This window comes from Drepanopeziza brunnea, assembly GCF_022702325.1.
Source record: "Drepanopeziza brunnea f. sp. 'multigermtubi' strain 214-2 chromosome Unknown ctg1, whole genome shotgun sequence".
Taxonomy (NCBI): domain Eukaryota; kingdom Fungi; phylum Ascomycota; class Leotiomycetes; order Helotiales; family Drepanopezizaceae; genus Drepanopeziza; species Drepanopeziza brunnea.
The window spans coordinates 4,102,273-4,118,132 of NW_027094064.1; the positions used below are offsets into that span (position 1 = coordinate 4,102,273).

Here is a 15,860-nt window from a genome sequence, read left to right on the forward strand (position 1 = left end):
TGCTCGAATTCCGCTGTGGCTGGCTGTGGCTGTGGCTGTGGCTTGTGTTTTGCCATATCAAAAGCCATAAAATAAATATTTTTAATTTTATTTTATGGGCTTTTGACTTTTGATAAGTTACTATCTGTAGGTGACGTAATGTATTATTATGATGTACTCTTTGTGTTTTGAACATTGTACTTTTGCAATGCTATAATCGATAGAAGGATATGAGCGACGTGCCGGGTAATGTCCCGAACTGGGGAAGAGTGACCCCGCCATTCTGCGCTCTGCCCCACTACGAGCTATTATATCGTGAGTGGATGGAGTGCCGACTGCTTGCTATTATCGATATCGACTGACTTTCTCCATTCATCAATTTGATATCGACATTCCTTCTTGTCATCTTTAACCGCGACCCAAGTTAAGAATACTGCCAATATGTATACAGCTTCGTTTGCCTTCTTCGAGGCCCTCTGGGATGTTTGTTTACTCCCGACCCCCTTGCTTACAGTATGGAGTTGATTTCTGTAGGCGGGGGTAACCCATTGCTTCGTCAACCTGGGCTCCGACCACCCTTCGATCATGGAAGCCATCGTCAAAGGGCAGAACGAAAGGAAAGGGCTCTTCCCGCGAACCATCACCTGTCCGAACGAGGTCCGTTTCGCTTCCCCTGCTGCAAGGCCACACCACTTACCTCACGGTGGCGGACTCTGTAGATGGTAGCCCTATCTATGGCCGACGGGTTTGCACGCCTCACGGGAAAGCCGCAGTGCGTGCTGGTCCACGTCGACGTGGGAACCCAGGGCCTAGGAGCCGCGGTCCACAATGCCTCGTGCGGACGCGCCCCCGTCCTCATCTTCGCCGGCCTCTCCCCCTTCACGATCGAAGGCGAGATGCGTGGCTCGCGCACAGAGTACATCCACTGGATCCAGGACGTGCCGGACCAGAAACTCATCGTCGGACAGTACTGCAGATACACGGGCGAAATCAAGACGGGCAAGAACGTGAAGCAGATGGTGAATCGGGCACTGCAGTTTGCGTGCTCGGACCCGGCCGGACCCGTGTATCTGACAGGCGCGCGCGAGGTCATGGAGGAGGATTTGACGCCCTACAAGCTGGAACAGACGTTCTGGAATCCGGTGGAGCCGGCTGCATTGAGTGATAGTGCCGTGCAGACGATTACCGAGGCGCTGATCTACGCGGAAGAACCGCTTGTGATTTGCGGGTATACGGGGCGCAACCATCAATCTGTCGAAGCGCTGGTTCACCTGGCGGATCGCATTCCGGGGCTGCGCGTTCTGGACACTGGCGGGAGCGATATGTGTTTTCCGGCGGACCATCGGGCTTGGCTGGGGCTCCGATATGGAAGCGATGATGCCATCAAGACTGCAGATGTTATTCTCGTCATGGATTGTGGCAAGGCCCATCCGTCTGCTGAGTGTGTTTTCTCTAAGTGCTGACCAAAAACACCAGATGTCCCCTGGATCAACACTCAATGCCACCCGAAAGAGGGAGCGAAAATCTACCACATCGATGTCGATCCACTCAAGAGGTAAGTCACTGACTTCCCTCGCCGCTCATACCTATCCATATATTCTGACCCCCGCTATCAGCCAAATGCCAGTCTTCTATCTCAACGCACTCAGCCGTCACCGCGCCGACAGCTACACCTCCTTGAAACAGCTCTTGGGCTACATTGCCTCTCACCAGGACGGATCGAGAGCCTCACCCCTCTCAGCCCGCCTGTCCTCCGAAGCCTTCAAGCAGCGCTGGGACGCCCTCGCCCTCTCACACGAGAAACGGCTCTCATCCATCGCCGCCGCCGCCGAGCCCCGGCCCGACGGCACCTTCGGCGCAGGGCACCTCTGCCGCACCCTCCGCAGACTCGTCCCCAGCGACACCATCTTCGCCATCGAGGCCGTCACCAACAGCCTCATCGTCGCAGACAACATCCAAGCCACGCGCCCCGGCTCGTGGATCAACTGCGGCGGCGGCGGGCTGGGCTGGTCCGGCGGTGGCGCCCTGGGCATTAAGCTGGCTACCGAGCACGAGCGCGGGCCCGGGAAGGGGAAGTTCGTCGTGGCTATCGTCGGGGACGGGACGTTCTTGTTTTCGGTGCCCGGGAGCGTGTACTGGATCTCGCAGCGGTACAACATCCCCGTCTTGACGATCGTGCTGAACAATAAAGGTGAGCAAGCCACGGCACTCAGGAATAATATATATATATTTCTAAAATTTATGCATCTCTGGGGAGTTTTTCCTTTTTTTTTTCTTTCTTTTTTTTTTTCTTCTTTTTTTTTTCTTCTTTTTTTTTTTTTTTTTTTTTTCTCTTTTCCTTTTTCTTTAGCCTGATTGTCACCTAGGGTGGAACGCGCCCCGACGATCCATGCTCCTGGTCCACCCCGACGGTCTGGGATCCCAAGCCACCAACGCGGAGCTCCACATTGACTTCAGCCCCTCGCCGGACTACGCGGGCATTGCGCAGGCGGCTGCGGGGGGTCAGCTGTTTGCGGCGCAGGTCGAGAACGTGTCGCACCTGGAGGAGGTGCTGAAGGAGGCCGTGGCGGCCGTGAAGAGCGGGACGACGGCGGTGGTCGATGCGAAGGTTGTGAGTGGCTGTTAGGTCGGTCGGTCAGTCGGTCGGTCGTAAATCAAAAGAGCGGAAGGCGTCGCGGAGATGGGTGTGTGTATAGTATATATACATATCGAGCGGCGCGGCGCGGCGTATCCGAGGAGATGTAAATAAATAGGTACGCATTCGATGCTTCCCGGGGGGTGGCAGGCTGTGAGTTCTCAACAATCAAGAGCGCGCTGAATAAAACAGCCAAGCACAAGCCGAAGCCGAAGCCGAAGCCGAAGTGGAAGATACCCATTTGTTTATCTTGAGCGGAAATTAAAAAAATGAAAATTGAAAAATGAAAAATTAAAAAATTGAAAATCAGACTCCTCCATCCAGTATTTCCTCCCGTCCCGCCCCGTCCCGTCCCGTCCCGTCCGGCGCCCACCCAAGCTTTGCTTGATGTGATATGATACCATCAACCCATTCCCCGAGGAAGGCACTACACTACACTACTGAGCAGGTCCTTACTACTACTAAGTCACTAACTAACCTAACCTAACCAACGCCCTACCGGCCGCATCTCTCCCAAGTTCCGTACAGCTGTGTGTGTGTGTGTGTGTGTGTGTGTATGTATGTATATGTGTATATCAGCTCGTACCTATCTACCTACCTACCTACCTACCCCCCAACTCGCTTAACGATTCATTACTACTACTACCGGTACTGCTACTGCTACTACTGCTACTACTACTACTGCCACTCTCACAGCCACAGCCACAGTACAAGCAAGCAAGTAAGCAAGCAAGCAAGTTATATAAAAAAAAAGATTCCACACCCCGCGGCTGCGATCCTCCCACTCGCCGGCTCTCGGCCCGCCCGCTCGCGGTTCGAGTCGGCTTGCAGTGGAGGAGGGAGGGTGTACTGACCGTAAGCGATCGGCAGAGAGAGTCTTGTGCGCGGACAGGTTGACGGTTTTTGGCGTGATCGGTCTGGGCGGTTTGGCTGGCTACTCAGGTTGGGGATCTGCTGACGGGGGGAGGGGTGGTTGGATTGGATTGGATTAGATTCGATGGAGATGGAGATGGAGATGTAGATTGCTCGCCGCCAGTCAGCCAGCCACAACGTCATTGAGCGCGAGCAGACGGGCAGGGAAGAGGCGGGATTGTTTGTTGATTTCACTGCAGGAAGGGCTTCTGGGGTGGACGCAGCATGCCATGCGGTCATCTTATCTCACCGCGTGACCTGACCTGGAACTGAACCTGAACCTGAACCTGACCGGATCCGAGGAGGTGGGAGGGAGACGACGGCTGTTGTTGGTCTGGTCTCACCGAGTACGAGAGGGAAGTGCCAAGTGTGAAGAAGAAGAAAGAAAAAGAAAAAGAAGGGGGGTGTTGTTGGGTGTTGATTCACTGCGCTTTCTGGGAGTCTGTCTGAGGGAGCTTGTGCACCGCCTGCACGTAGCCTGCGTGGTAGGGTACCACGTCACGTTTTGATGGCTTCACCACCTTCACCACCTTCACCACCTTCACCACCACCACCACCACAGGCCTTGACGCGGGATCTCCAGCCTCCTTTCGTCTCCATCCCTGGCCTGGCGAACTTTCGCGATGTAGGCGGCTGGCCGATCGAGGGCGCAATCCCATCTGCGGTCCGCACCGGGCTGCTTTTCCGTGGGCCGGACCCGGCGACCGTGACGGATCAGGGCCTGCTGAAGCTCCGGGAGACGATAGGCGTGCGGACGGACTTCGATCTCCGGTCCAGGGGCCAGATCGAGAGGGCCGGGGGGGTTCGGCCGTTGGACGGGATCGAGAGGGTGTGGGCGCCGGCGTTTCCGGACGAGGAGTACAGTCCTGAGAGAGCGGCGAGGAGATACGTGCTTTATGCTAGTGAGGGGACCGACGTCAGCAGCCCTTCTTTCCTTTCCCCCTCCCCCGGCCGGGTGAAGGCTGTGGCGGGATCGCGCTTTCTTTCCATCGGGAGCAGAGGGGCGTGGGTTGGTAGAGATCGATGATGGCTGGCTGACGTTGGGATAGGGCATCGTTGAAGCCTTCACCGAGATTCTCACCCACGGCGCTCCAGCTTGCCGCACCCTGCTCCTGCACATCGCGGCTCAGGCCCCGGCCTCCCCGGATGCATGCTACATCCACTGCACCACCGGGAACAACCGCTCGGGCGTCTTCGTCGCCATCATCCTCTCCCTCCTCGGCGTGTCGCCCGCTCTCGTCGCGGAAGAGTACGCGCTTTCCGACATTGGTCTCACTCCTATCCGCGACCGAGTCGTAGATCGTCTCATGCAAAGCCCGGTGTTTGCGAGGAGCGGGGGAGGTGGAAGAGCGCGGGCGGAGCGGATGGTCGGGGCGAGGAAGGAGAGTATGATTGCCATGTTAGCGATGGTGAGGGAGAGATGGGGTGGTGCAGAGGGCTACGTGAAGATGCAGTGCGGGCTGACGGACGAGGAGATTGCGAGGGTGAGGAGAGTGTTGATCAAGCCAAATCTGGTCGCTGCCGAACGGAGGAAGTCGAGGGCCTGGGAGACGACGAGGAAGGTGATTTTGATGAAGTTGAGGAATGCGTTCAGCTGAAGATAGTGGTGCAAGATTACGTGGTTCACCGAGAACTTGCAGATGGTGACGACTTGACATGGCGTTCTAGATTAGCGAGGCTTCTTTTCTATTTCGGAGTTACTGGATTGATACGCATCACATATTGAAGCCTGAGAATCTTCCCCGAAGAGCTTCCAAGCTTCATGCTACGATGACTTCGGGCTCCGGAGCATTGGCAGCGTGACAGCTAGCTACTTACTTATCTGTACCCTTCTCGCCCACAAAAACATAGTAGTGTGAAATAGAAGAGAATAGTCCATGCTTTCTACCCATCGTAACCTTTGACATACCAGTATCATGGCCGACCCGCTTTAATAAGCGAGGTCCTTATAGCTAGCCTCCGCCGACGACATCGAAAAAAAGAGCAAAAAAAAGAGCAAAAAAAAAATAAAAAAGAAAGAAAAAAGAAAAAGAAAGAAAGGGCTGCCGGCGCGACTTTCTGAATGTTCGAGAAAAAAAGAAGAAGAAGAAAATGTAGCAAAACTCCGGTCACACACCTTCCCCGGCGTCCCAGGGAAGACATGCGCCTTGAAAACCCTTTGACCCGAAGGAAAGGATTTTAATCAGATTAGCAAAGTTGGGTGTGACCCCATTACACCACCAGAGCGGGCTCTGGTGGCGATGGTGGGGAGCAGTCACCTTGTTATATAAAGGAGGAAAAAAACCCCCCCCCCTTCTTCCGCCGGCGGAAACTAGCGCGCATGTGCCAACTTCGGCAGTGTCTTTTTGACTTGGGGATACCGAGCGGGCTGCTCGTATATAGATCATGTGCCTTGATCCCTATCACTTTGTTCATGGGCTGTAGCTTTCTACAAGATTCGACGCAGTGGGAAATTTTTGGCCGCCGGTTTTCGAAGGGGTGAGAGGGTTTCTTGGATCAGATCTCGAATCATGATCAGAGCTGCGAGCACGCGAGATCTTTTCTTCGAAGTCGGTTTCTCTACTGTAGCAGAGAGGCGGTTGGTTATGGACAGCGATAAGACGCACCCAGCGATTACCTGAAGGAGAAGATCTTCTTCTTTCGGTGGGAGAAGGGTTCGAGTTCTCGTCTGGTCAACTTCATGTCCCGCAATGCAGTTCCGTCTCGGCGTCAGTCAGCGACATCTTAAACGCGATGCCGTTGCCAGGTGCGCGCTTGGGGGTGACTCGCACTCTACATATCGCCTCGGTGGCAGATCCGACCTCGGACATTTTCAAAACCAACGACTGCGAGAGGATGCGCGCAGCACGAGGAGGAAAATCGATGGCAAGTTCTGCGCCAATGACAACCTTATCTATGAACTAAAATCAGAATGGCTGATTTCTTGGCCAAGACAGGTACGACCCCAAGGAGGCACTGTTTTCTCTTCCGTTTTTCTCTTCCGTCGAACTGCAGCACACGTCCTCATTCCTCTGGCTTGAAGAAATCACTCCTTGACCCTTATTGAGATATAATTACTTTCCCTCAAAAATGCAGTCGTGAATTCTCAGAAGTGAGATCAACCAACACGCTGACTTCTCGCCAAGCTGTATTTTCTTTTTCCGTACGACATCAGCTGAAAGACGTGGCTTGAGCCTTGCAGATACCAATCTCCCCATTTTCACGATCTCGATGTCAGGATTGCAGTAAGCCGCTGCAGCATTGGTCCGATACTCCCAATGGACATTTTGTTTGCTTCTCTTCTGTTCTATTTTCGTAGAGAGTCTGACGGGAGTTGATCATGTCCCTGAGAGTCCGAAGCGTTGCATATTGAGGCGGAGGCTCAGCTGTTCTTAAAATAGGTCAGAGGCAGAAATAGGAGCTTTTCAGGGCATCTGGACCTGTCGTTCGCCATCGGAACATGTTTGGCGTTTGCTGCTTCGAATCGGGTGTTGGGTCCAAGACGGGAGGGGACGAAGAGCCTTGCAAAGCCAGGGCTTCTCCTTAATTTGTGAAAGACATTGTTACCTTTCAGGGAAGCAGAATCAATAATGTGGAAAGAGAATCAGACGGGGGCTCTCTACGGTTGCTCAGTCCGCTGGCTCAGAGCTATACAAAATGGCTGGAGCCTTCCCACCACAGCCTGGTTTGACACCGAAGGCTCTATCAGCTACATTAAGTACCATCGACATTCCTTCGATCGAGTCAACAATAATATCATTCAAGCACTCGGACGGATTCTCCACCATGCGTTTCTCAGCTACCCTCCTCCTCGGTGCTGCTTCTGCGGCCACCGCCGGAACAGCTGGTCAAAGATCATGCCTGATGGCTATCAGAGGGGTCTTCGAGCGCCAGTCGACCATCTGCCAAACCGTTCCAGCGCCAGCCACCTGCGAGAAGTCCTGTGGACCAGGAAACATCCAGTGCATCAGTTTTCCCACCTGCTACAACCCCAGTGCTGGCGAGAGCTGCTGCTCAGACGGAAGTCAGCTTGCCCTCCACCTACAATCAGACGATTGACGTTTACTGATCATCTCCCTCAGATTACTGTCCGGCAGACTCCTACTGCACCAACGCCGGCTGCTGCCCCATTGGAGCAACGCTCGCCGAGTGCGGAGCATCCTTCACACTGAGCGTCATCCTGCCTCCAGCCGCGACCACTAGCGTCCCGGTCCCCGTCCCCGAGACGACAAGCTCCGCCGAAGTCATCACCACTATAGTCTCGACCTCTACATCTGTCAGTACGATTGGGGAGACTGCAAGCACCGCGTCCTCCAGCTCGGGCAGCTTCCCTCCCTCCAGCGCCACGGTCGTGCCCAGCACTGACATCTCTGCGCTTGTCCCAACTCCATCCGCCCCGAGTACCAGCTCACACAACTCGACTTCTACGACCAGCTCGGCCCCGCTCCAGATCACCAATGCGGCACAGAAGCTGGGATCGGATGCTGCGCAGCTCGTACTCGGGGGCCTCGGCGTCCTCCTCATGATGCTCTAAATCAAGAGCTGGCTGGAAAGGAGTGGATGCATGTTAGTCTCGCTGAAGGTCTGCGTTGTGTAGTAGCTACCTCCAGTCTGCGTTATGTAGTAGCTACCTCCGGTGTGCGTCGTGCGATAGCTACCTCGTGGTGGAACAAGTACACTTACTTACTGTATGCATTTTGATAGCCGTGATCCGGCCCAGGAAGAAACCTGTGCCGCTTATGCTCTGGGGGGATATTCTTCATGATCTGATTCTCGCTTCTGCTTCTCGCTTCTGCTTCTTGCTCTATCATCCAGAAGTGTTTTCCTTTCTCCCTTCCTAATCAGCGCGTCTCGCTTATACCCCTCGTGACTCATGCCATCTACTGATATATCTTTATCCATCTCCTAGCTAGCATACTACTTTCTCTCTCTCTCTCTCTCTCTCTATCAAACCCGCGCGATGTTCAAATAGGTTGAAGGTTGAAAAGAATACCGCTCGCTGATATATATATATATATATATATTTACATCACAAGACGAGCAACTCGTCTCCGAATAACCTAACTATTAATCTACATCCCGTTCTCCCTTCTCGCTCTCGACATTGCAACTAACCAGGCCTTCTATAACCAACATGTGTCTCTGTATATGTCTCCATATCGGTATCAGTATCAGTATCAGTATCAGTATCAGTATCAGTATCAGTATCAGTATCAGTATCAGTATCAGTATCAGCATCGACATCGACATCATTACCGCCGAATCAAGTGACGAGGTACGCGCCAAAAGGCCATGACGGGCAATCCGAAAGCGCTCTATAGACAGGGACGATAATGCGAGGTGGATACAGTACCTATACGTATAACGTCCCGTCGTACGCAAGGGGAGTTGGCTCGGTCGATGAAAGGGGGTTTTCATCTTGGTCCATACCGGATGGAGCACGATCGGGACGGAGGGAGCTCTTGGTGCAGGCGGCGGCGGCGAGGTGGGTGGGTGGGTGGGTGAGGAGCGGGTAGTAGTAGTAGTAGTACAGGCCACCTTCCCCCCCACCACCCCTCTCCCCCCTAGGGAAGAGGACGACGATCCGCGCTGGTGAGCGCTTCTCTTCTCTTCTCTTTTCCTATCTTTTTTAAACAGCATAGAGTTCCGAGACCATGTGAGTGAAAGATGTAAGTGAAGAAGTTCCCATATGTTTGCAAAGAATTAGAGAGTGGGATGGGCGAATCCCGGGAACTGGTGGTGACATCTGGTTAGGTCTTAAAGAGACGATTCGATTCCGGTGAGACTGCTAGTATTTGTCTGGTGGACGAGCAGCGTTCTTAGTGCCAGTGTCTTGAGTAAGAATTTGGCGATACTCGTTCGAGCTACAGCTGGCATAGCTTATACCTCTGACCACTTCAGGGTGTATAATACAATACTCTTTGCATTATACATCTATTCCATCCCCTCCCATCAAATCCTAGTTGATATACCCATGCCATCCCACATGCCCGAACACATATACTTCTCCCACCCCTCCTCACCCAACCCAATTATCTCCATACCATCCTTCCACTTCTAACCTCTTTTATCTCTCCTCTCCCTCCCCCCCCTCTCTCTCCCCCTCTCCCTCCCTCCCTTCCTCCCTCTCTACGGCGCCCTCGTCTTCAGCTGCACCCCATGCCACCCCTTAATCTCCTCGCCCAGCACCTCATTCACCAACCTCTGCTGCTTCAGCATGCCCAGCCCGCGAAACCGCTCACTCACAACATCGATCCCGTACATGCTGCCGCACCCGCCGCTGATATCCTGCACCTCGAGACTCGTGCACTGCAGCTCCCGCATCAGCATCTCCCAGATCTGGCGCTCCTTGTCGTTGAGATGCGTAGGCGCCTGTTGCAGGACCCGGGCGGCTTCCCGTTCCGCCCCGGGGGGGTCGGAGGCGGCGGTGCCTGGTTGCGAGGTTGGCGGAGCGGGAGAGGGCGGAGGAGAGGAGGAGTTGTAGCCGCGGCGGCGGAGCAGAGAGGAGGAGGGTTGTGCCTGGGCGTGCAGGGTTGTCGGTAGGCGTCGGGTTTTCGGGAGGGGCAGGGGGGGCGGGATCGAGGACGTGGACGTGGCGACGCTGCGAGCTGGGCAGATGGCTGTGGCTACGCATCTCGTTCTCGGGGCTGCAGTCTTCGAGGCACAGCGTAGGGCCTTCTTGCTGCTGCGGAGGCAGCGGCGCATGCTGGCGCTTGCTGCTGCTCTATCCATGTTTCTGTGGGCTGTCGGATGGATTTGAGATGGAGCCGATGTGAGCAGGTAGACGTAGTTGGTTAGATGATGAGAGCCGGGTTGGAATTGACGTGAGTGAACAATCGGAACTGTTTCGTCCAGGTGAAAGGACGCCTGTATCTGTCGGTATGGTATGGTCTGGTGTAGGTAGTCCTGCCGTGTCAGAGCCGTGTCGTCAAAGTAACCTTTAGTCTTTGGAAGAGCCAAGGCCCGAGCTCAAGCTCTTCTAAGCTTCCCGCGGCTCTCTGATTACCAATCACATATATCACATGACCTACCCCCCCTCCCGCTTATTTGAGTACCCCTATGGATACCAGGAGCCCCATCTCGGAGTTCCCCTCACGAATTTCCTTAACCCAGATCGGATCCTCGGCCTCCCAGACGGCATCCAGGAATCCGATGAACCCGATACACGGAAATCATGAGACTCACTGCCAGCACACCCACATGTAAGCAAAAGATTACACCACATCACATCATCATATTACCACTTATCATACGTATCACTTCCGCACATGTCATATAACCCCACCCCCGTACAGAATCCGTTACGACCTCGCCAGCCACACTCCAGTCTCGCCAAGTACCAAGTGGCAACCCGCTTTTTAGTCTTTGTTGAATCGAAACCCTAAAAAAAAACTAAAAAAAAAAAAACTCAATGCCCTCCATCCCTGATCCCATCCATCCCAAGGCCCAGCCATCCCAGCCCCTCCTTCGAAAAGAGCCGAGTCCAAGCCTCACGGAAAACGAGGCGAAGGAAATAAAATAAAATAAAACAAGAGGAGGGTGTCCCGTGCATATTGCATATTGCATAGTGCATATTGCATGATACTACTAAAATCACGTCTCCACCTCGCATTGACGGTCCCCACCCAGCGCGAGAATCAAATTCCAAAAGAGCAATCAAAAACCCGAGAAACTCTAAAAGTCTGTCAGGGCTTCGACGGTACGAGTACGCTCCGTAAGTACCGGTAGGGGAACAAGAAAGTCCTAGGGAGGTAGGAGTACGTAAAGAGACCGAGCGAGCCCAGGCGATCGCCATCAGGGTATGGATCCGTACGTACGTAGAAGGGGAGATGGAATAATACCTGCTGTACCTAGTACCTACCTTACTGGATCCAGATAGCAGGTCAGTCAGTCAGTAGTTCCGTAGCGTGCCCGAACCGTACCGATACGTATGTAGGTAGGTAGGTACTGACTTACGGAGGACACGGTACAGTCAGGGAGCGTGCAGATACGAAACACGTTCTCCTCCTCCTCCTCCTCCTCCTCCTCCTCCTCCATCTCACCCAATATACATTAACAAACAAGAGAAAAGGACGGCTCCCTTCCTCTCTCCCTCCCTCCATCCCTCCCTCCCTCGCTTCCTTCCCCCTCCCTCCCTCCCCCCACGCCCACCCCCCAAAAAAATCCCCCAAAGACCGAAATTCCCGAGGAAAAAAAAAAAAAAATCAAATCTCGCTAAACACAATCACCTCCTCCCTCTCCTCCCTCCCCTCCCCTCCTCCAAATCAAATCAAATCAAATCAAATCAAATCAAATACCCAAAAACCAACCATCTAAAACCAACCGCATCTCATCATTCACTCACCACCCACTCACCACCAACCAACCCCCCAAACCAAACCAAACCCCGTCCCCGTCCCCATCCCCGTCCCCGTCCCCGATAAGAAGATAAGGAGATAGGAGATAAGAGATAAGATAAAAATCAGATAAAGAAAGATAAGAGATAAGAGAAGAGATAAGAGAACAAATTCCAAAATCCAAAACAAAAACAAAAACAAAACAAAAGCATTTGTTTAACCCCCCCCTCTCTCTCTTCGTTAAATTAAACCTTTGTAAAGAAAAAAAATTATATATATTTATATATTTCTATATATATATATATATATAATAATAAGAAGAAGAAAAAATCTCCGAATCGTTTCAAGTCAAGTCAAGTCAAGCCAAGCAAGCAAGCCCTTTGGTCGCCGCCCCTCTTTTCCGGATACATCTACATCTCCGTACAAATATACCAACATTCCATGTCCCTTTCCAATCATCCAATTCCGATTCCGACTCCATTCATCCATCCCCTCATCCACTTGTTCGAGGACATCACTCGTGAGCAGAAAGAATAGAACCACATGGGAAAATATCGTCAACTTGGTCATTTCATAATTTTCCGAATCCTAACTAAACGGGCTCCCCAGCTCCAGCAAGCATAACAACAGCACCTCCCTTCCCTCACAAGAGCCTCAAGGAACCGAAATCCTCACTCGAGCACGGCCTGCCTGCCGCAGCCCCCGTCGTATCGTGTCAAATTCCATACATCCACCGCTCTCCCCAAGTTCCATCTCCTCCATCCCGTGCCTCCGCCTGCGTAGAAAAGAAAGTCCCATTTTCTCGTATATACCCATGGCTTTTCCTTTCCTATCGCTCCCGAATTTCACCAACGGCAACCATCCATCCCCCAAACTTTTATTGCCTATTCCAAAAACAAAGGCAATCAATCTCTGCTCATCGCGCCATTCACGCGTGAGCAAACCTTATTAAAAATTTCAATCCCAGTCTATGTACCGCCGGAGGTGGTGAGAATGGTCCGTCCATCCGGTCGCAGGCGATGTGAAGAAAGCAGCAATGCAAGGCGCGCTCAAAAAGTACAAGAATAAGCCCACAGAAAAAAAAAACACGCAACCGCCAAAGCAAAAACGAGTCATGTCCCCGCAACCAAATGCCAATTAAAGACGGAAAAGCAGACGCGTTAAGAACCACAGGACCAGATCATGAGTCTCTCTCTCTCTCTCTCTCTCTCTCTCTCTCTCTGCAGACTCCCTCACAACCAGACCTTTTCATATTACTAGTGACCACACTCAGCAAAGAGGTAATCGAAAGCGTCCCCCCTAATCTCGTCCCGGCATCAACGTTCAATCGTGGCGGAAGAATGAGTCATATCGTCGTTCGTCGTTCAGTAAATTATCGCTCTTTGTCGTAGATCACTCCGAAGACCGAGAGTGTGGAAGTTCAACCCCGAATTGCTGTTGCGGTATGAGTGTCGTGGAACGGGTAACCAACATGCAAGTGGTGGTACATCGGGGACGTACCCGAAGCGAAGCCCGTCATCGGAGCTGGCGAAGCAGAGCGCGACGCCCGCGTGCTGGCTTTCTGAGAGGGTGGTAGAATCCTCTCCATCATCATCGGGGAGCTCACTGTGGAAGATTCGGCAGATCCAAGAGCGAAGCCCTCTCCGCTACTGCCATCGAGCTGACCCGCCCGCAGGGTTCCATCTTTGAGCTGTGGGGAATTCCTGGTAGAGCCAAACTAGATGAGAAAAAGATTAGCTACGAGTATCCTCCGGTCCGGTGATGGTCTTTGGCACGTACAAAGCAGTATCTGTCCAACAGCTCGTTATATGACTGGGATGCCAAAGCAGGCTTATCGGCACCAGCAGGTCTGGGCGAGTCTGTCCCCGGCGCGGAGGTCGCCGCCGCAATAGTCCTGGGTGATGACGGCGGTGATGATTTGTTCAGCGTTCGCTTGCTGGCCATGGTGATGGGGGAGGAGCCCTCTTCGGCATCGGGGACGTGCTTCTTAGTCTGTTGCTTCTTGCTGGCAGGCTTCGTGGAGTGACCAGATCTGCCACCCGGGTTGGCCGCCTGTATCGCAGCAGACAGCGAGGCACCGAAGTCGTATCGGTTCCCGAAAGCCTGGCTGCTGGATTGCGGCGCCCGGCGAGTGAGGTTGTCCGATGCCAAGCTGACAGCAGACCTGACTCCCTTCAGACGAACCGGGCCAGACTCGGCCATAAAATCCCTGACTGGTTGCCTGAAATCATCAAACTGATACCTGGCGTCGAAGCCATCAGCAAAGTCATCGAAGGCAACCGGCATGGACCGGGGTCTCCCGTTGGCCAGCGGCGACCTCTTGTTGCTTCTCGGTAAGGAGCCGGCTGATCTGTTGGCTGCACCGAGAGGTCCCTTCTTCCCATTCGACGGCCGCGCCTTCTTGCGGAAGTCAACCTGAAAGTTGGTAGCGTTGTTATTGTCCCAGTACTCTTGTCCATTCACGGAGTACTTCACGCAGAAGAACATCGTCTTCGCTTCCAAGTTAGCTTGGTCGGCAAGCTTGATGTTGAAGTTGAAGCGGTCGTAGCCATCGTTCCGTGGCTGCCGGATATCGTGATTGAACTCAGCGACGACCTCGGAAGTGGTCTTCCAGTAGTCGAGGGTAAATCGTGCCACGACATATTTTTGGAACGACAGGTTGGCAACTGCCACGCTGCCAACCAGCATCTTGTTGTCGGAGGAGAGGAAGACCCGCTCGACCCTTATCGGAAGTGCCAGGCGAATCGGCGTCTCGGCCGGGAAGTTGGACACGCTGATCTCCCACTCGAACGGCGGATTTTGTGTCACGTCTTCTGGGAAGGGAAACTCCGTCTCGCTATCGTACTGCTCGACAGGTGAAGACCCGACACTGACCGCCAAAGGTCGATCAACCTGAAGGAAATGGCGGACGTGCTCCAGGTGAGAGTCGAAGTGCACGGCCTTGGAGAAAGTCGGGGTGCCGGGCATGCTGGATGGGCGTCTTCTGGCTGACGAGGGTCGTAGCGCTGGTCGAACGAGCTCACCAGACTTCTTCCTGAGCATGGGAGGCTTTCGTCGCGACGTGGATTCACCCTCCTCCTCCTCCTCCTCCTCCTCCTCCTCCTCATCGGTGACTGACTCTTCCTCGGATCCTGTCAGGGGAGTCTCGGGTGCGCTCGATCGCAAATCCAAGAAGACCGTCTCGGTCTTTGAACGGTGGTGGGCGATCTTTCTCAAGGTGCCGAGGGTCGCAGAGTCAACATGGCGCGCCGCTGGCTGATCTTCGGCTGCTGAGGGGGGCATGAGCAGCGTCAAGGCCTTGTTGGCCTTTCCAATCTCTTCAGCTTTCCTGGTTGGTGAACTTTCCCTATGCTGCTCAATTATCCGGATGGCGGCTTGCAGCTCTGCCAAGTTGTCCAGATCTCGACCTCTGGAATCTCTCGTCTCCTCGTCATCGCTCGAATTGTGTGTGGAGTCGGGTGGGGAGATGATTGCACCTGCGGGCACCTGAGCCTCGCCGGTCACCGGCGGCGGTGATTGTCTGATGCTGCCCTTAGCAATCCCACTGCTCGTCTCGTTGTCCTCTCGGTCTGCTGTTCCGGGAGGTGTGGGCTCGAGAGAGGGTTCGAAAGAGGCCGTCTTGAGTGATGTCGTCCGCCGATGTCGGTTGAGGTATGAAGTCGACCGTGGCAGCTCAGGCCGGTGGGAAGCTGGCGAGAGGAGCTGCCCAGACTGGTACGAGGCGGAGGATCGACGGCTGCTCGAGGGAGAGTGAGGAGCGGAGGCAGCTGGAGATCGCTGGGAGGGAGGCGTGTAAGGCATCCGTACGGTCTCTATGCTAGATATGAGGGTAGAAGAGATAAGTGATGTTGCCGGTCGGTCGGTCGGTCGGTCGGTCGACGATTCTGGTTGTCGACGAAGCGGCCTCAATTCCTACTTTGCATTGAGAGAGTCGACGCGGAGGAAGAAGGCGTAAATGATGCTGCGTTCGTCTTGGACGGAAGGATCAGGTCAGCCTCGCCCTCTGCTCTGGCTGGGGA

At 53.8% G+C, this 15,860-nt stretch overlaps 6 protein-coding genes across 6 annotated transcripts; 4 read left to right on the top strand and 2 right to left on the bottom strand.

Annotated features, from left to right (window-relative positions):
- Positions 1-420: 420 nt before the first annotated feature.
- Positions 421-2,605, top strand: L3040_000747 (uncharacterized protein; the record flags this gene model as incomplete). Its single annotated transcript, XM_066155288.1, has 6 exons — positions 421-462; positions 514-636; positions 699-1,398; positions 1,456-1,534; positions 1,596-2,170; positions 2,346-2,605. The coding sequence occupies 6 exons, from the start codon at positions 421-423 to the stop codon at positions 2,603-2,605; spliced, it is 1,779 nt and encodes a 592-aa protein (XP_066013322.1).
- A 1,429-nt stretch (positions 2,606-4,034) lies between these two features.
- Positions 4,035-5,124, top strand: L3040_000748 (uncharacterized protein; the record flags this gene model as incomplete). Its single annotated transcript, XM_007288152.2, has 2 exons — positions 4,035-4,442; positions 4,576-5,124. The coding sequence occupies 2 exons, from the start codon at positions 4,035-4,037 to the stop codon at positions 5,122-5,124; spliced, it is 957 nt and encodes a 318-aa protein (XP_007288214.2).
- Positions 5,125-6,216: 1,092 nt separating this feature from the next.
- Positions 6,217-6,684, top strand: L3040_000749 (uncharacterized protein; the record flags this gene model as incomplete). Its single annotated transcript, XM_066155289.1, has 2 exons — positions 6,217-6,462; positions 6,652-6,684. 2 exons carry the CDS (start codon positions 6,217-6,219, stop codon positions 6,682-6,684), a joined length of 279 nt encoding a protein of 92 aa, XP_066013323.1.
- A 478-nt stretch (positions 6,685-7,162) lies between these two features.
- On the top strand, positions 7,163-8,039 carry L3040_000750 (uncharacterized protein; the record flags this gene model as incomplete). The annotated part of the gene is made up of 2 exons (XM_007288151.2): positions 7,163-7,529; positions 7,588-8,039. 2 exons carry the CDS (start codon positions 7,163-7,165, stop codon positions 8,037-8,039), a joined length of 819 nt encoding a protein of 272 aa, XP_007288213.2.
- A 1,595-nt stretch (positions 8,040-9,634) lies between these two features.
- On the bottom strand, positions 9,635-10,237 carry L3040_000751 (uncharacterized protein; the record flags this gene model as incomplete). The annotated part of the gene is made up of 1 exon (XM_007288150.2): positions 9,635-10,237. One exon carries the CDS (start codon positions 10,235-10,237, stop codon positions 9,635-9,637), a length of 603 nt encoding a protein of 200 aa, XP_007288212.2.
- A 3,024-nt stretch (positions 10,238-13,261) lies between these two features.
- On the bottom strand, positions 13,262-15,642 carry L3040_000752 (uncharacterized protein; the record flags this gene model as incomplete). The annotated part of the gene is made up of 3 exons (XM_066155290.1): positions 13,262-13,275; positions 13,342-13,558; positions 13,621-15,642. 3 exons carry the CDS (start codon positions 15,640-15,642, stop codon positions 13,262-13,264), a joined length of 2,253 nt encoding a protein of 750 aa, XP_066013324.1.
- Positions 15,643-15,860: the final 218 nt, after the last annotated feature.